This window comes from Elephas maximus, chromosome 5, assembly GCF_024166365.1.
Source record: "Elephas maximus indicus isolate mEleMax1 chromosome 5, mEleMax1 primary haplotype, whole genome shotgun sequence".
In the NCBI taxonomy this organism is placed as follows: domain Eukaryota; kingdom Metazoa; phylum Chordata; class Mammalia; order Proboscidea; family Elephantidae; genus Elephas; species Elephas maximus.
This window is the reverse complement of record NC_064823.1, coordinates 5280456-5302169: the sequence shown is the minus strand read 5'-3', so window position 1 is coordinate 5302169 and position 21714 is coordinate 5280456. Positions and strand designations below refer to the sequence as shown.

Below are 21714 nucleotides of genomic sequence, written 5' to 3'. Positions count from 1 at the left end.
ATGTGGCTTTTGTAGTCAAATGAGCTAGCAGGTTGAAAAGCAGGTGGTCTTAAGCATCTTCCCTTGTTGAATGCAAAGCAGTGGGATTAAAGAGATCCTCTCCAGTACTTCCTCTCTGGAGAGGTCCTGCCACAGCCTCCTGAACTTATCTCCACAAAGACTGCTTTCCTTAGGCAACATCTGCTCCTCATGCCCAACACTAAAGTCATTTCCAAAAGCGCCTTTCTCTATTCTGGGACTCTCAGACCTTTGCTTTCTTAGACATCTTGCTCTCCATTTCACCACACTGCATAGGTTCCAGACAAATGGAGAGCAACTTAGATCTCCTTGCTTTCTTAGAGTGTTATTTTCCTCCTTAAAGCCTCCATTTGGACCCTCTATTCAGCAGCTTCTGGTCCTGCACACCCAGCCCTTCCTCTTTCACCATGTTTCATCCCCTGTTGACCACCTCCCCTGTGGCTTTCTCACGCCCTCTCCTGAGATCTCAAGATTTGAATAATTTTCATCACAATGGAGGTTTCTTCAAGGTGACTGATTTTGGCAAGTAAGTAATTACTAGAACCATACCAAATTTCCTTCTAGGGTATGTAGAGCAGTGGGATCATACGAAGGTGCTCCACAGAGCCAAGAAAGCTTTCTGCTTGCCTGTGAAAACCGCAGAGTATGCACGTCACGTCCACGTCCATGCTGACATAAGGCTTCTGGCTTTGGGGACAATCAACCTCCTGATACTGCTTCTTTAGATAGATTCATTTGAACCGATGGTCTTGTAGCTTACATTTGGTATAAGCTACAAGACCAAATAGGAATACTGGTGTTTTTAGCTTTACCTTTCTTGTTCAGTCAGTAGTTGTTCTTGAAATAAGTTGGAACAACAACTGATCTTGCAAAATCAGGCTTACCCAACCACACCTGATACAAGGGTAGGAACTGCAGTAGCTGAAACTGAAAAAGCTTGTGAAGTATTAGCACAAAGCCAAGCCGCCCAGGAAGACAAAATAAGAATAAAACCCACTGCCGTCGAGAAAGGATTCAGTCTTTCCACAGGCATGGTCTCATGCTATCCTTAGAATGAAGATAGTTTGGGTCTCAAAATAATGTAGGCACGCTTAATTAATTAAAAATGTCGTCTTTGTGAAAAGCCTATCACATGCATTAGCAGGTTTTCAGCAACGTATCATAAATGAAGTCTGCGGAATCACCATGTACAAAAATGGGTTACTGTCATTCTGCTGGTGTTGTCGGTATTATTTTTTTTATATACAAAGATTTTGTTTAAAGAATCTCCTCCCTGTTTCTCCTTGAGCAAGACAGACCAGCCTCCAGCCACCCCTTCACTCTGCCATGACAGCATTTGGCCAGTAAATAGAGGCAGCCAAGTAGAACGCAAGCCTGGGCTGGAGTTTGCTGGGTTTTGCTACCTCTATGTATTTAAATCTGTCACTAGGGCATCTTCTCCTTTTCCTTGTGTGAGAAGCTTGTGTTTCTAAAAATAAATAAATAACCAGAAGAACTAACCACTCTGTCACAGTTGGAAGAAAAAAAAAAAACTTCTATGTGTCTAAGTATTCCCTTAAGAGCACACTTTCTTTTCAACCTAGGAACGCTATCAAACAAAACATGGTTCAATACTGGCATCCTGTGGCCACAGAAATTCATCAAATCTCTGAAAAATCTCAGACTCCAGTTCAGAACATTCCCTGGCTATAGGTACTAAGCAGCCGTCCACCATCTCCTGTCTGGTAAACTCTCCTTCTTCACGGAAGCACCCTAGGTAAGATATATTTTGATAGATTATCATTTTCAAAGGGCTAATCTGCTCATGTATCTTAGGGTAAAAATAAATGATAATAGAAAGGGTAAAGAATTTTACTAAACATAACAATATAGGCTGAAATCATTGAACAAACTCCTCCAAGCAAAGGCTCTCTTGGCCTCCAAGTTCACACTGAGTTTTTCTCTAACAACAAAGAGGTAGTCACATATGGGCAGGAGGTAGTTCAGGACTCTATGGGGGCCTTTGTTGTGTGTGTGTCTGTGTGTAAGTGTTTTGTTTTGGCCAGAGGCGAGGAAAATACTTGCTATTGCAGCAATAAATATTATGAATTTTCTTTATTTTACTACAAGAATGCTGCCTAAGAGGAAAATCAAACAAAATTATGGAGGATTGTTGCTTTTTGCTACGCACTTGCAAGGCAGCTATAAAGAGTTACAATGATTGCAGTTTAAAGGCACAATTTCCATGCTCCCTGGTAAGACTTAAGGGCATTTCTGAGAACCAAATAACCATTATGGGACTAACACATTGCTGCTAGTTTCACAAATGGCTAACACTAAATTTGGAGGCCTTGTAGATGTTCAGAACATCCTTAGAGACAGAAAAAAATAGCAAAAAAAACTTTAAAATTACATGAGTATGAAAAGACATCAAAATAAGACCATGCATGAAAACTGCTAGTTGGTATACACTGATAAAGAAATGGTAGAAAACACAGACACACACGTGAGAAACAGGAGAGAACTTTTAGCTTTGGCCGACCACAGGCAGGAGGAACAAAATACCTACTAAATGTGACAGAACAATGACCTTGCACTATCATCCGCTTCCTTCTCATTCATGTCCAGTTCTAAGGCTAACCACTCTTTCTACCTAAATTCCCTTGGTTTTCCCTGGTGCTCAGGGGCTTTACCTGCCTCTAGCTAGGATCAGAGATAGAGACAGATGACACAATGATGAGCACCAATTTATCCTACCCCACCTTGGTAATAAATAAAGCCACCCTGATGGTAAATATTGTTTAAAAAGACTTCCTCCACCCCCCCAGAAAAGGCTCTATTTTTAATGCCTATAACAGAAATAAATAAATAAATAAAAATATCCTATAGAAAATCAGCGTGACCTAATAAGAAACAGAGATTAAAAAATGTGTTCAGCAATCAGTATGTCAGCATTAGCCCTAAAGAACCTAGCTTGTACACTAACTCTTTTTTGGGGAATAGTGTTGCTAGCTGGAAAATAAAATACAGGTATAAATACTAGTATAACATCTAAAGATACCAAACACCAGTTAAAAGCTAATAAAGAGTAGTAACAAAACTCTAAATGATTGGCTTCTAAATGAGTTTCTGTAACACATTAGAGATCAAATATGTGAAAAAAAAAAAAATTGCTTTCTTGTCTCTTTTTTAGTAATACTAAGTTATTTATTAACAAATTTACCAGAAATCTCCCGGAACTTTTTACTCGGCTAGGCTATTTAAAATTAATTAAGTAAATTAAATATATTAAAACAAAAGAGAAGAAGGAAGTTTATATTCGAAACTAATAGTAGGGCCTTTCTGCCCTTCTGGAATAGATTTTTTACCTTTCTCTTCTATCAGGTACTCAATCTAAAAAGAGCATGGATCTTGATGTCCAGTAGACATGGGTTCAAATTATAGCACTATAGTATAAAATCTAAAAAAAAAACTAAAAAAAAAAAAAAAAATCTGTACACTGAAAAATAAATTTTCCATCTCCCTGAGCCCTGGTTTCATTATCTGTGTGTGGGAATCACACCACCTCACACACAGATCTTGCTGAGGGTGGAATGTGACAGAGAAAGGACTAAGCACAATACCTGATAAAGGGCAGAACTTTTACCAGAGCTTGTTCATAAAGAACCCTTCCTACCCGACTGATCTCCTGTTTCCCTCTCCCAGTTTAACTAGTTACCAAGTCACGTTGGTTTTTCCTCTGCATTATCTTTCACTTTCTCTAGGATCCCGCTAATACTGCCTGCATTCAGAACCTTCTCAATTCTCCTCGGGATTACTGTGGTAACCACCAAACTGCGTCCATTGTCTTCAACCTCCATCTTCCTTCTAATCCATTCTCACTGCCTCCGGGCTGGTTTTTCAAGAATACAAAACTGCCTGTCTTTGAATTCTAGAGGTCTTTCAGTTATTATCCGTGTGACTTGGAGCAAGTTAAGTGAATTATCCCGTGCTGCGACTCAAAAATCTATGCAATGGAGTTTGGTCGCCCCGCCCCCAACACACACACCTCAGAAGGATTAAATAAGGACATACATGTGCTAACACATAGAAATCTCACAATAAATGTGAGCTGTTACTTTTCTCTTCATTGTTCTTGCTACTATGACCCTTCTGTGACTTACCATCCCCATTAGGGTAATGTTACAATCATAATATTTAGGATTTTGCAGGCATTTGCCCAACTCCTCATCAAATCCCATGTCACTCTTAAAGTTATATCCTATGATACAGAATCCCTAAATGGCATCCAACCCAAAATAAAAAAATAATTAGGTTAGGAAGAGATTCAAAAGCACAATTAGGTCATTTACTTAACTGCTGATAAAATTGTATCTAAAAAAGCTAGTCTCCCAAGCAGCACAAACTGAATATTCTGAAGGGGATTCCGTGGTTGTACACCAAGTATCCTTCCCTCTGTTGATTCCCCGAGTGCCAGTGAAAATGCAGTAATGCATTCAAACTAGTGATTGTCCCAATTGTATTTTTTTTTAATTTTAACATATGTATGTACATATGTGGAAACCCTGGTGGCACAGTGGTTAAGTGTTACAGCTGCTAACCAAAGGGTTGGCAGTTCAAATCCACCAGGCACTCCCTGGAAACTCTGGGCCAGTTCTACTCTGTCCTATAGGGTCGCTTTGAGTAGGAATCGACTCGACGGCACTGGGTTTGGTTTTTTTGGTTTATGTACATACGTATGGGTTTTCTGAACACAGTGTCTAAAAAAATCCCCAAACTGCTTAAAGACTCTTACCTGACATTCTTCTAAACCACGTGGGTTTCTTGTCCCATATAATAAAGAGATAGTATGCAGGGACCCCAGTCAGAGTGATGACGAAGCCAATCCCTGTACTGAAAGGATCCGAATAAAGGGAAAGGGCCACCATGAAGAGGCACGTGAAGGAAAACAATGCTGGGATGAACAGTGGCACCTAGAAAACAACAAAGAAAGAATCCTTTCAAACAGTTCCAGAGACAGAAGGTGGGCTCAAGGCCAGCACTTCAATCATGTGACCAAGTGATACACTTTAGTCACGTGACCAGATGACAGGCACCCTCCCACCTTACCTTGAGAGCAAATTCTCTTTAATGGAACACAGAGAATACATTAAAAGTACTCCTTCAGGTTGTTTTCAATCTTAGAATGCTACAAAATCTAACGATAAGAAAGGGTGCTTCATTAGAAGTTTTGTTTAAATTGTTTTACCAGTTCAGTGCCATTATGATTTATGTTTTTGACTTTAAGAGATTGGCTCCTTGATAATTATGATTAGAACTCACTATAATGTGGAGTCAAGAGCACCAGCTGCTTGTTACATGTTAAAGCCTTTAAGTGCATATTGATTTTCCGTAGGAGATTCACAATAAGAACTGACAGGAATAAAACAGGCCAACTCCTATTCAACCACTAATAGAGATGTTGCCAGCATTAGGCAATGAATATAATTAGAGACAAATTCTGACAACATGATTGACATTATCTGTGTTATTTCTTAAAAGTGAATAAATGGTGAAGTCAAACCAATCCCATACACGTTCAAGGGTAAAAAAGATGAGAAACATATTCTTCAGTCCTCCCAAAAGGAAATGCTTAGATATGGTAAATGGACATCCTATTAAGCAATAAACTCACAGATCTTCCCTTCCTCTGTACATTGTACATTTGTATTCCTTTCAGAGTATCTCATGGAGAAAAGGAGACCTTGAACAATATAATAAGTCATAACATTTAAGAATACATAAGTGCAGCATCCTTCTAGAGTTTCAATTAGTGACAATTCCATATCTGCCTCTTGCTTTTGGAGCACGCTGGACACGGCTATTCAGTATAAAGACGGACAGAAGGGTCTCACTCTTGGAATGTATCAAATTGGACATGTGTGTGAAAAATCAACGTAACGAACAGCCTTTAATACCATCTCTTTTCAAAAATGTCACATACAAAGTTCAGGACCTTACATAAAAAATAACATACACTTTTTTTCCAAGCTAAAAGAACTCCCACATGAAGGCACCACCTGCAAGAGTTAAAGATTTTTATTCTGGAGGCTGCTGCCCCCTGCTCAACCTTCACATCATCAAGTTCCGACAAAGGGAGGCCTGGGTCCTGGGAGAAAGATTTATGTAAACCCATTAAGATTACTGAGGTTACCTTGAAAGGACGGTGCATATCTGGGCATTTGTATCGAAGATAAATCAGCCCAGCAACTGCCAGCCCAATAAAAAGCCACCTGGCAAAACTGAGGAAATTCAAAAGACTGTTCAGGTCCCCAGAGAAGAGCATTATCATCGTCAAAGGATGCTGCAGGAAGGGGAAAAAAATCCAAGCTCAGTGAATTCTGAGAACACCAGAATATAGGTGATAACAAACAATAGCCACATTGCGCGCATTATTATCTTTTTTCAAATGACCATCTACACCAAAGAACTAAAACCCTAGACTCAACTAACCTCCTTTTTATATTCTGCTCTCATGATCCCTTTACACAGCCGTATAATAGTATACCATCTCCACTACCCCACATCCAAATGGAATTTTTATGGGTGTTTTGGTTTTAGATCCCTTTGTATTTGAGAGAAGAGAATGTGTTTTCAAAGAGTAAAAGACACAAGGCTCAGTGACCCAAAATTTAAAGACCCAGAAACTGAGATGATTAGGCAATTGCTAATAATAAAGATTAGAAGTGGACCCGATTGGAAAAGTCTCAGAAAGCTCTGCAAACGCTGTTGGTTACCCACACACGAAATACAGGCACTTCTAGGTGACTCAGTTTGCCTCTGAATGCAAAATGTTGACCTCTTCCTCCTCCACACTTACTCTCCCCACATGCTTGCCGTGTGTGACCCTCAAGATGGCCGGGAAGAAGGATGCCCTGAGATCAACACAGCAAGTCTCTGCAGGTACACATGCCAAGGACGCGTGACTGATAGCAGAGGCTTAAAATGAAAGCCCTCTTCACCGAATAATTCATTCTGTTCCCACGAGTGACGTTAACTTCCAGATTCCTCACAGAGTACATGCACTTTAAAAAAGAAATCTCAAGGAAACATTCTGAAGCAAATTAAATGCGTGAAAAAAAAAAAGGGAAAAAAATGTTCAAGGCATTCTATGATGCTCCTGACAGCAGATTCCAGTTGAGAAAAAATGTTACAAAATTGTACAAAAAATGTTACAAAAATGAATATAACATTGCCAATGGGTATTTGAGGACTTTCACACCTTATACTGTCTTTTGAATGTCACATTTCACAAATACTTCTCACTGTATAAAGAATTCTACAGCTCAAATTTAAGTTCTGTGCTTTTATTTCTTCACTTCAGGGATGCTTTCAAATGTCTCATGGAATAACTGCACTGTCTAGCCTTTCATGGATTCTTGGTATAATTTTGTTGTGCATTTCATCCTAAGGAACCTATGATGAGGCCTTTTGGTGTTTTGGGACTGAAACTTTTAGCTCCTCTTTCAGTAAGTAAAATTAGGGCTTATACTGTCCATCCTTTTCTCTGAGGCTTTATGTCAATGATGGGAGCCAAGCTAATCATTTTTCTCAGACTCTACAAATTCCTACAAAAGGGTTTTTTTTTTTTTTTTTTTAGCAATGAGGAATTTAAACCAGAATTTTGATAGCTCCGTACTTATTGGTTTGGAAACCCCAGTGGCTGCTAACCAAAGGGTCGGCAGTTTGACTCTGCCAGGCGCTCCTTGGAAACTCTATGGGGCAGTTCTACTCTGTCCCATAGGGTCGCTATGAGTCGGGATGCATTCGATGGCACTGGGCTTGGTTTGGTTTTTGGTGCTTATTCGTTTAACCTAGTGTTAGAGCTTATATCTAGATGTACTTGTTAATATGCATTACCAAAACAATAACAGCTGGCAGAGGAGTGTGTTTTCGGACATGAATCATGGAGAGGATTTCTGGAAGGTGACCCTCTCGTGATGCAACATAGAACAACCTGGTGGGAAAAAAATACAGATGGAGTTGACTGTACAATTGATCTTTTCAAAGGGAAAATCCTAAAATCCGAGAAAAAACACAACATATTCATACCATGTAAGGTGATATTTCTTAGGCAATTACTTATATTTAAATTTTCAGGTGAGGTAGAGAACATCATGAGAAATCTGACTTAGGATTTTACAAAATCTGCCAAAACATTGTGTTATCTTTTGAGGAAAAAACAACAGCAATGTCTCACTCGGTACAGCTCTCCCCACATATAAATAGTTGATGGTGAATTAAATAGTATTGTACCTATGTATGTATCAACCAGATCTATACACATACACACATATAGGTACCTATGCACATACGTGCACACGCAGGCACACACACAAGGATTTATTACATTCATATTTATCTGATTAGGTTTTAATCATTTCACGTTGAGACAAAAGGGACTCTTGCATCAATCAAGAGAAAGGGGATACAGACGATGTGGTGGTGATTTCTGATGTATCTTACTTTATTTTTTTCTTGTCACCTTTAGAGAAACAGAAGATTTTTATCACCAGAAGTAAATATGCTGTTGTTGGACTCTGTAGACATGCTATAAAACCTGCGTCACGCCCAGTTTCAGGAGAGGCTATAAGTAGACAAGCAGTGCCCTCTAGTGGGCAGAATAAGACATGGTCTTGATACTCAGAGGAAGAGTGCAATTTTGCATGCCCCTTTTTTTTTTAAAAGCAACAGTTTTGGAAGACTGGTTTTCTTTTTAAAGTTACCCTTATCACATCCAATCTCAAAAACGGAAATGCTTTTCTGGGGGTACTTGAACTCACTCACCTGGAGACAGCGAACACACCACCATTCATAGAGCCAAAGCAGGAGAGGGCAACAAAGATCGGAACTGCTAATGAGAAATTTCCCAGGAGCCGCTCAGAAAAGGTCTAGTGAAAGACAGAAGAAAGCAAAGTAATGGATTGCCAGGAAGTGAAATAAAATGAAACAATTTAGGCCAAACTCACTCTACAGTTTTCTATTGGCCCGGTGATACGTGTGTGTTTTTACCATCCCTCTCTTTGGTTAGGGTCAGACCAACTCTGCAGAGAATCATAAAAAGCAGGGACCATGGCATGGCTTGTGGCAAAACCATGGGCAAAGGTCTAGACAAGCACCTTCTCTCTACTTCCAAAAAGCAATGATCCGATTACCGAATCTTTATCAACTATCACGTGTATCTCCTCTGCCTCTGGTTGATAGGAACAGCTCTACTCAGAAATTTTACTTTTGCGGACAGAAATCCTTCTGTACAATACCTTCTCTTTAGCCTAGAAGGCAGCATTTTTATAGCGAAGTACAAATGCACACTGAGAAGTATGACATATGCTTGTTTCATACACCAAACCCACTGTTAAGACCTGAAAAGTGGGGGGAAACAGTTGACGACTTAATCACTTCTATCATATATAGGAGCAGCTCTGAAATCGTTTCCCCAGAAAAGTCATACTAGCTGAATCCCTGTTGATTGTGTCACTGCCTCCCTCTCCGCACCTCCTTGTACATACTGTGGTGTCCTATAAAACGGCAAGAACACTAACGTCAGCCCGAGAAAATGGAACCACAGAAAACAGAAAAGAGAGATCAAATTTCTGAAATTTCCCACTATGTCATAGTATATGCTGCATTGCACATTTTTATGACAGATGTATTTTTCCAAAATATATGTAGGATTCCTTAGCTGTCCTTGACACAGTTGATGCTATGCAATTAATGGACTGCGTTATGCACAAAAGAAGTGCTGCCCTTTGTCTGGTAAGATGAGATGACTGACCCGACATCAGAAAGGTCTGGATGTTTGATTGTCTGGTCAGACTCACAGCAGTGAGCAAATTCTCTTCTAATACAGTGAACTCGTTCGTAGGTTCACACAAAATGGGATAATGTGTTCCCTGTGGATGTTGCTGATATGAGGTAATACTGCCTATTTTTAAAGGAACTGACATCCAGGTTGAGAAATTAATTTTTTACCCGTCATTGTTATGAGGTCACAAATGAATGTTCTCTTACTAGCTAAGTTTTCATACAAAATAAAAGTATGTTTCACAGAATAATGTTCCCATAACAGAATCTTTGGGGAAAGAGGTTTTATCCCCTTTGGGAGGCAAAGAGATTCCTAGAGTCAAATAAATATTGAAAAACACTATAAAATTCTGTCTATCCACCTCTTAGGGAGTTAAAGTACACGTTAGCATCTTGAGGATTCTGAGAAGTGCTACAACAATGACATCTGTTTGACTTTGAATAACCCAGTATTTTCCAAATTCATGAATATCCCAGAACTAGTATTCAAAAGGGTATGTTAGAAAAAGCAAATATATATGATCGACCTAGAAATTCTTAAGTGTTACCTCAGAAAAAGGATTTTAAGTTAAGATTTCAAAAGTTTGTTAGCAGAAAGAATACAGAATAAATTGTAATTTGCATACCAAAAAAATGTATTCATTTAGATCTTGTAATTGCCCACTTTTCCTTTAAGACATCTTGGAAGATAATGCCTACTACCAACAGGCCTTGATAGATTTCCAAGCATGTATATGTGGAATGTTGTAAATGGAATGAACCATACAGGGAAATCATATAGGATTTTAGCTGCATCAGTTCAATGGGGATAAGGCAAGGTGAGTTCTAATTTTTTAAATATTCATTATTATTCAAGTCAAGAAAAGATTACTAAATTTCAAAACCCTTTCTGCTGGAAGGACTATTATACAATTGCATCAACTCATTGACCTACTTTCATATTGGCATTTTCCCAACTTGGACTTACCACTGCCACCGCATTTGAAAGCAACAGCTCTTCAGCACTAATGGTTGTAAAGTAGGCCACGTTTGTCAGCACATAGCCAGCGGTGACGATGGCCATCGATATACATATGGCAAGGGGGACGGTTCTGAAATGAACAAAGGAGTCACTTACTAGTCTTCTTTTGTTAGTCATTCTCCAAAACCAAGGAAGATAAGAGGCTAATTCAAATAAAGAACATAATGTGACTTATGATAATTATAGGCTCTGTTGTATATGTATTAATACTTCATCGGGGTGAAGTACCCCATATTTCTTTGTAATTTAATAAGGTCCATGTGGGCGGATACCTCTTCTATCTTGTCTATGGCTGTATCACAAAAACATATGGATCTTGGTCTCAATAATTTTAGAGCAGTGTTTCTCAAACTTTAGTTTTAATCAGAATCACCTGGAAGGCTTGTTAAAACATAGATTGCTGAGCCCCACCTCAGAGGTTCTGATTCAGCGGGATTTGCATAACAAGTTCCCCGAGACTCTGGTGCCGCTGGCCAGGGGATCACACTTCGAGAACCACTGTCCTATGTAATCCCTCCGTGCCTCGACTCCCTTCTAACAAAAGTCCTCAAAATGTGTTTCACACCCAGCGTTTTCCCCTTCAGTGACTGCCCTCACCAGCAAATATGTGCACATCTTTGGAAGCATGAGAGCAGAATATATCTACCTGTCTCAATGAAGGTCATAATACTTTTGTATATGATACAAAAAGCACAGAAGGGCTCACAATAATGAGTTTGCATTGCTCTGCTGCAAGTTCAAAGGAAGGTCAAGATCATGAGTCCCTAATAAAGCAACAGCGCCGATAATCCCATGAAATTAGAGGTGATACGCTGTGAAGTACAGACGACCGGACAGTGCTGACACTACATGGCATCAAGAAGTACCCAGCACAAATGCACTGCTATGTCTTCATTTAATGCACTGGAAACGACAGGAAGTTATTGACCCCAATAATTTGATTCCATGTTACTGATACACCTTACTTGCTTAACATAATCACCTCTTCAGACTCTTTCCAGTTCAGGCAACTTAAACCTTCAGCTCCCTGCACAAAGGCTGAAGGTTTTTTTAGCCACAGTGCTCATCAGCCCTCACGGAGCCTTAACCCTGCTGGGTGCCACTAATAAAGACCTCAGTATAATTTCTTCAAAGACAAAAATGCAGTTCAGGTCCAGGAAAAAAAAAAAAAAGGCACAGCCTGCCTCACTACCCAAGCTGGGTGTGTTCAGCACACTGAGTCCCAGCTCATTATGCTGAAAGAAATATCCCCTGTTGAGAACAGGCAAGCCTAGCCAGTCAGCAACTGCCATTCTTTATGCTGCTTGGGGCCTGACACTCTCCTGATCCCAAAGCCTTAGTCTTGATAGGGAAACACACTGACCTCTAAAGCCTGGCATCCTAATACGAAAGTAGTGGATGTTTCCCTTCCTCAGTGTGAGAAGGGTCCTATGGAATTTTCTGTTAACACCATGACATGCATTGCTATTTGCAAGGTTGATAAACGCTAGGTTGAAATAAAGGAAATCACTGGACCAATGAAATACGAAGGAGTGAATGGCATTAAGCAAATTAAAGAGGAATTCTGCTTCTTTGAAAGAAAGGCTGTATAGAAATGCAATGGGATAAGAAAGAGAGAGAATGAAAGTGTACATCTATGCAGCTTGTCAACCACTTACTGTATTATTTTAAACTCTAATCCTTTCAGATTTTATAATATCCCCAAAGGGGGTGTTAAATTCTTTCTGTGGAGGAGAGAGAAAGAGACAGAGAGGCACAGGATTAGGATTAGAATATGTAAAGATTCCAAGTTTCCATTAATGAAAAGTGAGGTGTCTCACTGTTAAGTTCAGTGAAGTAACCTGTCCAGGACAGGTAGTACTGTCATACTTTATGATTAGTGGCAACACAACAGCGGGAAACAAGTCTGAATTGTGGGACTGGGCTCCTAGCATAGAATTCAGTACCTTGGTCACGTCCTTTTAAGTCAGTCTTCCCTGCCTATTTTCTGACTGGAGATTAGGGTCTTTCCAAAGGTGATTTTTCCCTAAGTTGATTTCATCAGAAGGGATCCTTCCAGGTTAGTTTCCCTTCTTTCTCAGCTTATCAGTAACAAAAACAGCAGCAGCTGCTGCCATTGACTAGGTGGCTGCAATGTACCCAACATTTTATCAGGCACTTTACATATGTGCCTCATTTTATCCTTGGAAAACCCTGTAAGCTAGGTATCATCATCATCATTTTATATAGGAGGAAATGGAGTTCTAGAGAGTTTAAATTACTATTCAAGGATACACAGCAGGTAAATGGAAACCCTAGAATTCAACTCCATATGTATTATACCTTGAGGTCAGGGCACTTAACCATCAAACTAGTCTCCCCTTGATACAGCTCTCTAAACCTCAACTATTAATTTTAGGGAAATCATATTGTTGAACACAATACCTTTTGGGAAGTTCTTATCAAGACCGCATTTTCCATCTATTTACTGACAATGTAGTTTCATCTTCTATAGAGGGGAAATTTATTTCATGATCATTTATCTGTATAGCATGAACTATAATGTCAACTGAAAGTTTTCAAATTGTGTCACTGTTTAGAAAGTAATTGAATTTTTTCTTTTTTAATTTAAAAGAAGAGATAGGCTTCTAAGTTTCTTATCTAAATTTCTTTAGATAATTTATTTCAGAAAAGGGGGGAATTAAGCATGCTTGTCAGGTAAGCAGAAACAGACTGTTAACAATTTCAACTACAGGACAAATACCCAAATGATTGCCATTGAGTCAATTTCAACTCATAGCAATCCTATAGGACAGAGTAGAACTGTCCCACAGGGTTTTCCAAGGCTGTAAATCTTTATTGAAGCAGCCTGCCACATCTTTCTCCTGTGGAGCAGCTGATGGGTTTGAACCACTGACCTTTTGGTTAGCAGCTGAGTGGTTAACCACTGAGCCACTAGGGTTCCCTTATACTACACAGATATTGGTGGGGCAGGGGGGGGAACATACAGAGGAGTTTAAAAAACAGGACAAAGAAGAAAGGGTCTAACCTTGTTGCAATTCACAACACACCAGTAATTTCTCTAAAATCAGGTAAAACTATGCCTTGGGAATTGGAGGGGGCATGGCAGAATAGCCTTTAGCTTCTGCCCATAGGTTCCATTCTACTTGCAAAAGGGAGGGCCAGAGTCTTGAGGCTCTTTTGGCATCAGCCATCAGTTACAGAGAGCAGTTGACCTGTTCAGAAGGGCTTGGCGCCACATGGTTAAGTCCCGAGTTTCAAACATCAAAGCATAAGAGCCACTGGGTGAGCCGATAAAAGCTATTAGGCCTTGCCAGAGCAATCCTTTTGGAGGCTTTAGATGCAAAGGGTAGATAAGCACAGTTAGTAACCCAAGAGCAAGGCATACAGCACACGATTATAAAAGGAATTGGAGGAAGGAAGCGTGGGTGACTGATATTTCAAAGCCTCTTGTGAGGTATCCACACATCCTAAGAGCAGCAAGCATTGTCTTTAGGCCAAATAAAAATGACTCATACGTAGGAGCTCTACTCTTTCTAAAATTTTGTACGGTTGTTATGATTACCAAAATGCAAATTTATTTAAAAAAAAAAAAAAACTACTTACCCCTAAGAGCTTTTCCTCACTATATATACTTTCTTTTTAATTAATGTGCAAGTGCTAGTGTGTGAGAGTCTGATATTTGTATTAGTTAGCAAATGGTCTTCAATCTAGAAAGTCTTGGATTGTCATCGTTCCTTATAATCTTATTTTAAATTGGCACCTATAGCCATTCTATGTCACACATGCATAAATATTTGTTACATTTGAAATTATTAAATGGAAGTCTCTGGGACATGTGTTTAGAATCACTTTCCTTCAAATAGATAGCCCTCCCTAGGAATTCAAATGGGTCCTATAGTGGTGGCTAGTGGCTTATATTTGCATAATTTACAAAGCGCTGGCAAGCACATTTCAACTTCAACAAGTATGTATGTCATTTCAGTCCTTTGTCAAAAGAGATAGAATATGAATAAATAACAAACAAAATTCACAACAAACCATTGAAATAAGTCGTAATATCTCCATCTGACAGACAAAGAAACCACGGCTCAAGTAGGTTAGATTACATGCCCAAGGTCACAAAAGTAATGGGCTGAAACTGGAACCCTGAATCTTCCAGCTCTAAGTCCCACATTCATGATACAGCCTTATCAGGACATCACAGCTGCTGTGTGCCTATCTCTATAACACTAGGCACAAGTTCCCTAGAATCCGTACATGCTTACAAGCATGTATCATATTTTATGAAAATGATATAAATATTAGAAGGTTGATTATTAGAATGTGACATATTTTAAGCCAAGGATATTTTTCTCTGTACTTAACAGCCACCACAAATAAACTTATAATAACGCAGAGTAAGATGCATTTTCTGAATATGCTTTCTGACTGTATAACAGACATACATCCAACATGTTTCCAACGCTTCCTTTTGGCAAGTGACCCTGGCTGTGAAAACAGAATGATTAAACCTAGCTTGATTCTCTAGAGAGCCAAGGAACACTGAAGAGTAGAGAGATTTCTGATATTCATACCACATGAGTAATTCTGTAATCCACTTGAATTTTCAGGGTATCCCGAGATTATTTTACAACCTGAAAAAAAATCTTCTGAGATTTGTGTGAAGCAAAATTGGCCTCCTATTGCTGAGCTGAATGCACGCATGGGGACCACAGAATGCGATGATTCTTGGGCACTTAAAGCTGTCTTTGCGCCATGGAACTGGGCATGACAGTCAGTTTTGTTAAAAGCTACCTTAGAGTACTCTGGAGTCTTCTAAGGGAGGCGCCTGATGCTTTACATTTTCTATTTTAAAAATGAGTATTATTTTAACAAGCCTATTTGGTTACAAAACAAAGATGTCATTTTGAAGCTAAGGTGCGCCTGACCTAAACCATGGTATTTTCAATCACCTCATAGGCATGCAAAGAAGATGCCTTTGAAGTACAGTGTTGGTGAAGAATATCGAACATACCATGGACTGCCAGAAGAGGGAAAAAATCTGTCTTGGAAGAAGTACAGCCAGAACGCTCCTTAGAAGAGAGAATGGAAAGACTTCACCTTACACACTTTGGACATGTCATCAGGAAGGATCAGTCCCTGAAGAAGGACATCATGCTTGTTAAAGTAGAGAGTTGGTGAAAAAGAGGGAGATCCTTAACAGGATGGACTGATAATAGTGGCTGCAACAATGGGCTCAGACAGTAACGATGGTGATGATTGCACAGGTCCAGGCAACGTTTTGTTCTGTTATACCTAGGATCATTGCAAGTCTGAACTGACTCAATGGCACTTAACCACATATGGCATTCAGAAAAAGAAAGAGAGGAAAAAAGGTGGAATTAAGAAGGGCAACAAAATGGCAAACTTCTATAGATATGAAACATGAAAAGCAAAATGAAAACCAGGTATATTCCAAGGTATTTTTTGTTGCTGTTGTACTGTTAGCTGGCTGGGGACTATTTATTCATATATGCAAATACTGGGTTTTTCATGGTGATTCACCTCAAAAGAAGTATTCACAATTACAGTCAGTACCTTCTGATTCCAAGTATTTATTTTGCAGTCATATTTGTTTCACTTTTCTTTCTAGTGACCTTATAGAAACCCTAAGAGATTTTTTGTAGATATGATCAGAAATTGCTTTTGTTTCTCTCTTTTGGATACATTTATTTATTTCAGAACTACTCTATTTTATTACTCTTATAGTTACTTTTATTCCACCCCTCTCACTTCAATGATATACAGCAGACATACTTATATGCATACATATATATGTACATATATAAAATATCTCAAAGGACATTCATCTATATTTTTATTTATATGATTTTTCTTCTGTACAATCTTACATACTTTCTCTGACTCCTGCTCATATCAAACTCTCCAGAGACCCCTAGACATGTAACTGTCCTATCTTTCCACATGACTTCTGAAATTTTTAGCAGGATTGATTTACAAGTAAGTCTTCCAGATAGTTTTCCAGACTTGAAACAATTACAGTGCAGATGACTAGAATCATACAAATTTCTTTGTATGTTTATAGTGATTTTGCCTCATTGTCATTCAATGCTATCATTATATCCCTAGTTATCCACTATGAATATCAGGCTATTAAAAATGTTATAAAAGAAACACACTTGAGGAGGCACAGCAAGTAGCTGGATTGTCATTGAAGGAAAAAAAAAAAAAACATAGCAAGAGGAAGAGTATATTCCATTAAAGTATTTATGAACAGTCTTAAAAGTCCATGGTTCATATTCTAACATAGTGACACATGCTGGGCCAAAACTGAACACAGCGGCATGACAAGCATATTGTCACATAAATGTACAAAGTGGTCCCACTGAATTCAGGCATTAAACAGCTGTCCTCTGCTTCTTACCGTACCATGGCAAGGCTATGGATGTTCTCACTGAGACATTTAAAATTTCTATACCACCTATGTCTACTCTAAATCTCACCATTCTCCATTGTCCACAGATGAAGAACTCCATAAACAAAAATAGACGACAGACAGACCTGTAGAGAGATGCAAGAAATGAACAGACACAGATTAAAAGACTGCAGGGCTGAAAGAGGCTCGTGGGAAAATGGACATGGATGCATAAAGGAAGGAAGAGAGTGTAGCAAAACCACATAGAAAAATGAACTAAAATGAAAACTTCGAACAGAGAAAAATAGGGCAATAAGCATTCAGAAGCAGAAGTATAAACATTTTTATCCTTTAAAGTACTGTATTTCGTATCCCACTCATAGACTAAATTCATGGCTAAATAAAATTATTCAACATAACGTAACTTGGAAGTAAATTTCCATTTGCTTGCATTCCATATAAACTCAAAAACTTTGCATACTCTGTGTATCATTTTTTCTCATTTTTTAAAGATTTAGAGTGTGTCTTTGAGGTCTATTACAGTTATTCATATTTATCATGGATAAACACAAACATATGAGTAGGAAAGTTCTAGTACACAAAACAAAATCGGTTTAAATAACTAAGGCAACAAAGTATTTTTAATAGTAATTAAATTTCACACTAAAGCTCAATTCTTGTTTTGTTTTATTATTCTTACAATATATTGTTGTTGTTATGTGCCATCGAGTCAGTTCCAACCCATAGCGACCCTATAGGACAGAGTAGAACTGCCCCATAGGATTTCCAAGGAGCAGCTGGTGGATTTGAACTCCCAACCTTTTGTTTAGCAGCCAAACTCTTAACCACTGCATCACATACCTGTTATAATTTTATTATTTTCCCCCAAGATTCACTCTAAAACACACTAAGATAAAGCAACATCTCAGAGAATCATTTTTATAACAGAGTTCCTCAGGTTCAGAATTATGGCTGAGACAACTCCCCTTCAAAAATCTGTACTCGCCTTTCCAAAATGTAAGTTGCTTCTGAGAAGCAGTTATCCAGACAGAAGCCACATTTCTGAAACTCTTGTGTAGCTAGGTGGGACCAGGTTTTTGCCTATAGAAAATAAGCAGATGTGTGAACTGAAGGTCAAGGTGGGTAAGAAGTGGGTTGCCTTCTTAGCCCTTTTGTCCTGACTGACAGGTAGTTGCCGAAGAGCTATAGGGTGGTTAAGCCACACTATGGAAACAGTCTGGGTCACTGACAATAGACTGCTGCATAATTTCAAAAGTAAACTTTTGATTGTTTAAAGTCATTGGAATATTGTGGTTTGTTTCTTAAAGAAATTGGCTTTACCCTAATTAGTAGTAGAATGAAAGGTTCCATTATACCAAGGCTTTTATTTATTTTTTTTGGTAGCTTTCAGTTAATTACTTTATTTAAGATATAAAATGGGTCTTCATTAAGCTTTAGTCTAGACAGTACTGTTTCATAAAACCTCAGTGTATGATACAAAACTCTAAAAATAATTTTCAGAATGACAAATAGAAATAAAAATTGATTAATATTTGAAACAGCTAGGCTAGAGAAAAATGAATTATTATTCAAAGTTTTCAGAAACATAGCAAAGATAAGACCCCATTGTATGCTATTCTGGTATATAAAATCTCCTATACTTCTGATGATTGCCACCCATCCAACAAAAATCAAAGCACAGTTGTCCCTTGTGTCTTATTATGTGTCCCCAAGGATGTGTGTCCTTGGAGACACATAATAAGACAATGTAATGCAAAATAACTATACTTTTATGCTAAGATAATACAATATAAAAATAAGTATATCCAAAGTGAATGCTAGGAAGATGGCAGCATGAGCAGGTATAAGATTCTGACCATTCCCAAACAACCACCAAGAAAAGCAACTAGGTATCTGTACTCAACCCTATAAGAACCCTGAAAAGGCAGGCAAAGGGGAACAGGAACATACTATTGTTGTTACATGCCATCGAGTTGGTTCCAGCTCATAGTGACTCTACGTACAACAGAATGAAATACTACCCAGTCCTGCGCCATCCTGACAATCATGGTTATGCTTGAGCCCACTGTTGCAGCCACCATGTTAATCCATCTCCTTGAAGGTCTTACTCTTTTTTGATGACCCTCTACTTTACCAAGCATGATGTCCTTTTCCAGGGACTGGTCCCTCCTGATAACATGTCTAAAGTATGTGAGACATAGTCTCACCATACTTGCTTCTAAGGAGCATTCTGGCTGCACTACACTACAGCCGTAATAATAGTTGGAGACTTCAATTTACTACTTTCCATGATGGACAGAACACCTAGAAAGAAGATCAATAAACAAACTGAAGATTTGAACAGTGCTATATTTATAAACTAACTAGACCTAACAAATTTACATAGAACACTCCACCCAACAACTATACAATATACATCCTTCTCTAGTGCACATGGCTCATTCTCCAGGACAGACCTTATGTTAGGTCACAAAGCAAGTCTCAATAAATTTTGAAAGACTGAAATCAACAGTGGTAAATTAATTATTTGTAATCATATTAATTTTACATGTGGTAGTCAAGTAGATAACTGGCTTTCAACTTGTGTGCTCACGGAACAGGAATGGAAGGTGGACAGTCGATAGGATTTTAGATTACCCAGTTCTCACTCACTTCAACCAAATCAGTCCTCTTTTATTTGTTTTATTATTGATATTCTTCCCGACAACTGAAGTGTTCCAGTGCTTAAAAATAAGTTTTAAAATCAATAATCTAGATGCTACACGTGAAATTATGTTTTTGGAACATTTTTTCGGACCCAATTTTGACATCTAAAACTATAGTTTAAAAATATATCCTTTGATTTTATTATATAAAGTGCCCGTATATTTATTATATAAAGTCCCTACATATTAATGAATAATAGGTACATATATGAAATTTGACCCTACAAAATTGAAAATATGTTTTCACTGCCACAAACCTTTATTTATATTCTTAAAGTAAGCAAAGAAAAAATTCTTAGTAGGAAAAGGAGAAAAGTGATAGAGGATCCAATAGCTATGGCCTGGCTTAGTCTAAATGGTAAATCAAGATGGCAGGGCCTCAGAGGACATGACATGGAATATTAATGGAGCAGGGGAGAAAGGTGGCGCTGAGAAGAAATCAAGTTGATGGACTAAGCACCCTGCAGCTTCAGAGAAATAATATGCCAATGTCAAGAAAGTAAAGATGAAGACTCATGATTGGAATCGTTGGCAGCTCTCTGAAAAGTCACAGAGGATCACAGAATGGTAGAAACTCCTGCAAGCCCTACCTCTTCTCTCCTCAAGCTGTCCATTTACAAAGATTCATATTCCCGGTAGAAACAGAAATTTTATGATCTTTTACCTTTTAGCTCAAAGTTAAAGCTTTCAAAAAATAAGCTTTTGTGCATTCATTTTTTAATTTATTAATGCCATTTCTTAGACCACAAAGACTTACAGGCAAACTTTTCCCTAGAGAGAATTTTCTCAAGCTAAGTACACTGTTCAATGCTTCAGGGACTACCTGTCTAAAGGAAACAAAAGTATTACATACGTTCACCTATCCCTTGATTTCCCCTCTTTTCCATACTTTCTTAAAGCTCCATTCCCCAAATTCCTATAACCAAGAAAAAATCATTCTAACTGTAAGTTGTCTTTTAGTGATATCTTATCTTTGGTATTTTGCCTTTGATACTCATTTTAACTTGACTTCATAGAATCTTGCAAAAATCTCTAGACTCCACTATGGAGGCTGGGTCCAGTCACGGTTCCACCAATCACCAGTTAGGACACATGAGATCATTGGATGTCTCTGGGCTTAAACTTCCTCATTAGTTGAAGAGAGGAGAGTGTAAATAAAAAATGAAGTCCCTTCCATTTAAAAGGTCATTATTCAGCCATCTCAATAAATAAAGCTAATCTATAAAGAAAGTTTAACAGAGTTCCTTGCAGGCTCATTTGATTACTTGCTCACGTACCAGAGCTGGTTTAACACAGCATCCCAAGAAAAGTTCTGCCTTTTCCTCATTCTTTCAGAGGAGCAAAAGAATGCCAACTTTCCAACCTCCTTTCCTCTGTTTTAAAGATTATGATTGTCTCCTCAACCAGGTATACCAGCCAATTAAAGCACCTTCCATCACCACAACATCCAAGTTTTGGCCTGGCTAAAAGAATTGATCACTACAGAAGATCGTTCAAAAGATAAGTAATCAGTCCACTCTTCTGGATTCTGAAGAGGCTAGCTGCAGATCAGGGCAGGTATCCAAGAACCACACTGTCACAGAATTTTATAAAATGTCTTCACAAGTCACTTTATTTTATACCTTAAGCTTCTATTGAAAGTTTACTGAAAAAAATAATTTTTAAACTCATCTGAATTTCAAGAGGGCATTTGCGCTAAGAATTTTGTT

General features: G+C 38.4%; 1 protein-coding gene across 1 annotated transcript in view; it reads right to left on the bottom strand.

Moving 5' to 3' along the window:
• The window catches only part of SLC7A11 (solute carrier family 7 member 11), a 90810-nt gene that overhangs the window by 5208 nt on the left and 63888 nt on the right, over positions 1-21714 (bottom strand). The window contains exons 7-11 of the mRNA XM_049885274.1: positions 10808-10931; positions 8824-8927; positions 7897-7993; positions 6191-6340; positions 4793-4970 (exon numbers count right to left, since the gene is read on the bottom strand). Coding sequence (XP_049741231.1) covers positions 4793-4970; positions 6191-6340; positions 7897-7993; positions 8824-8927; positions 10808-10931 — 653 coding nt within the window. The remainder of the gene's footprint in view (positions 1-4792; positions 4971-6190; positions 6341-7896; positions 7994-8823; positions 8928-10807; positions 10932-21714) is intronic.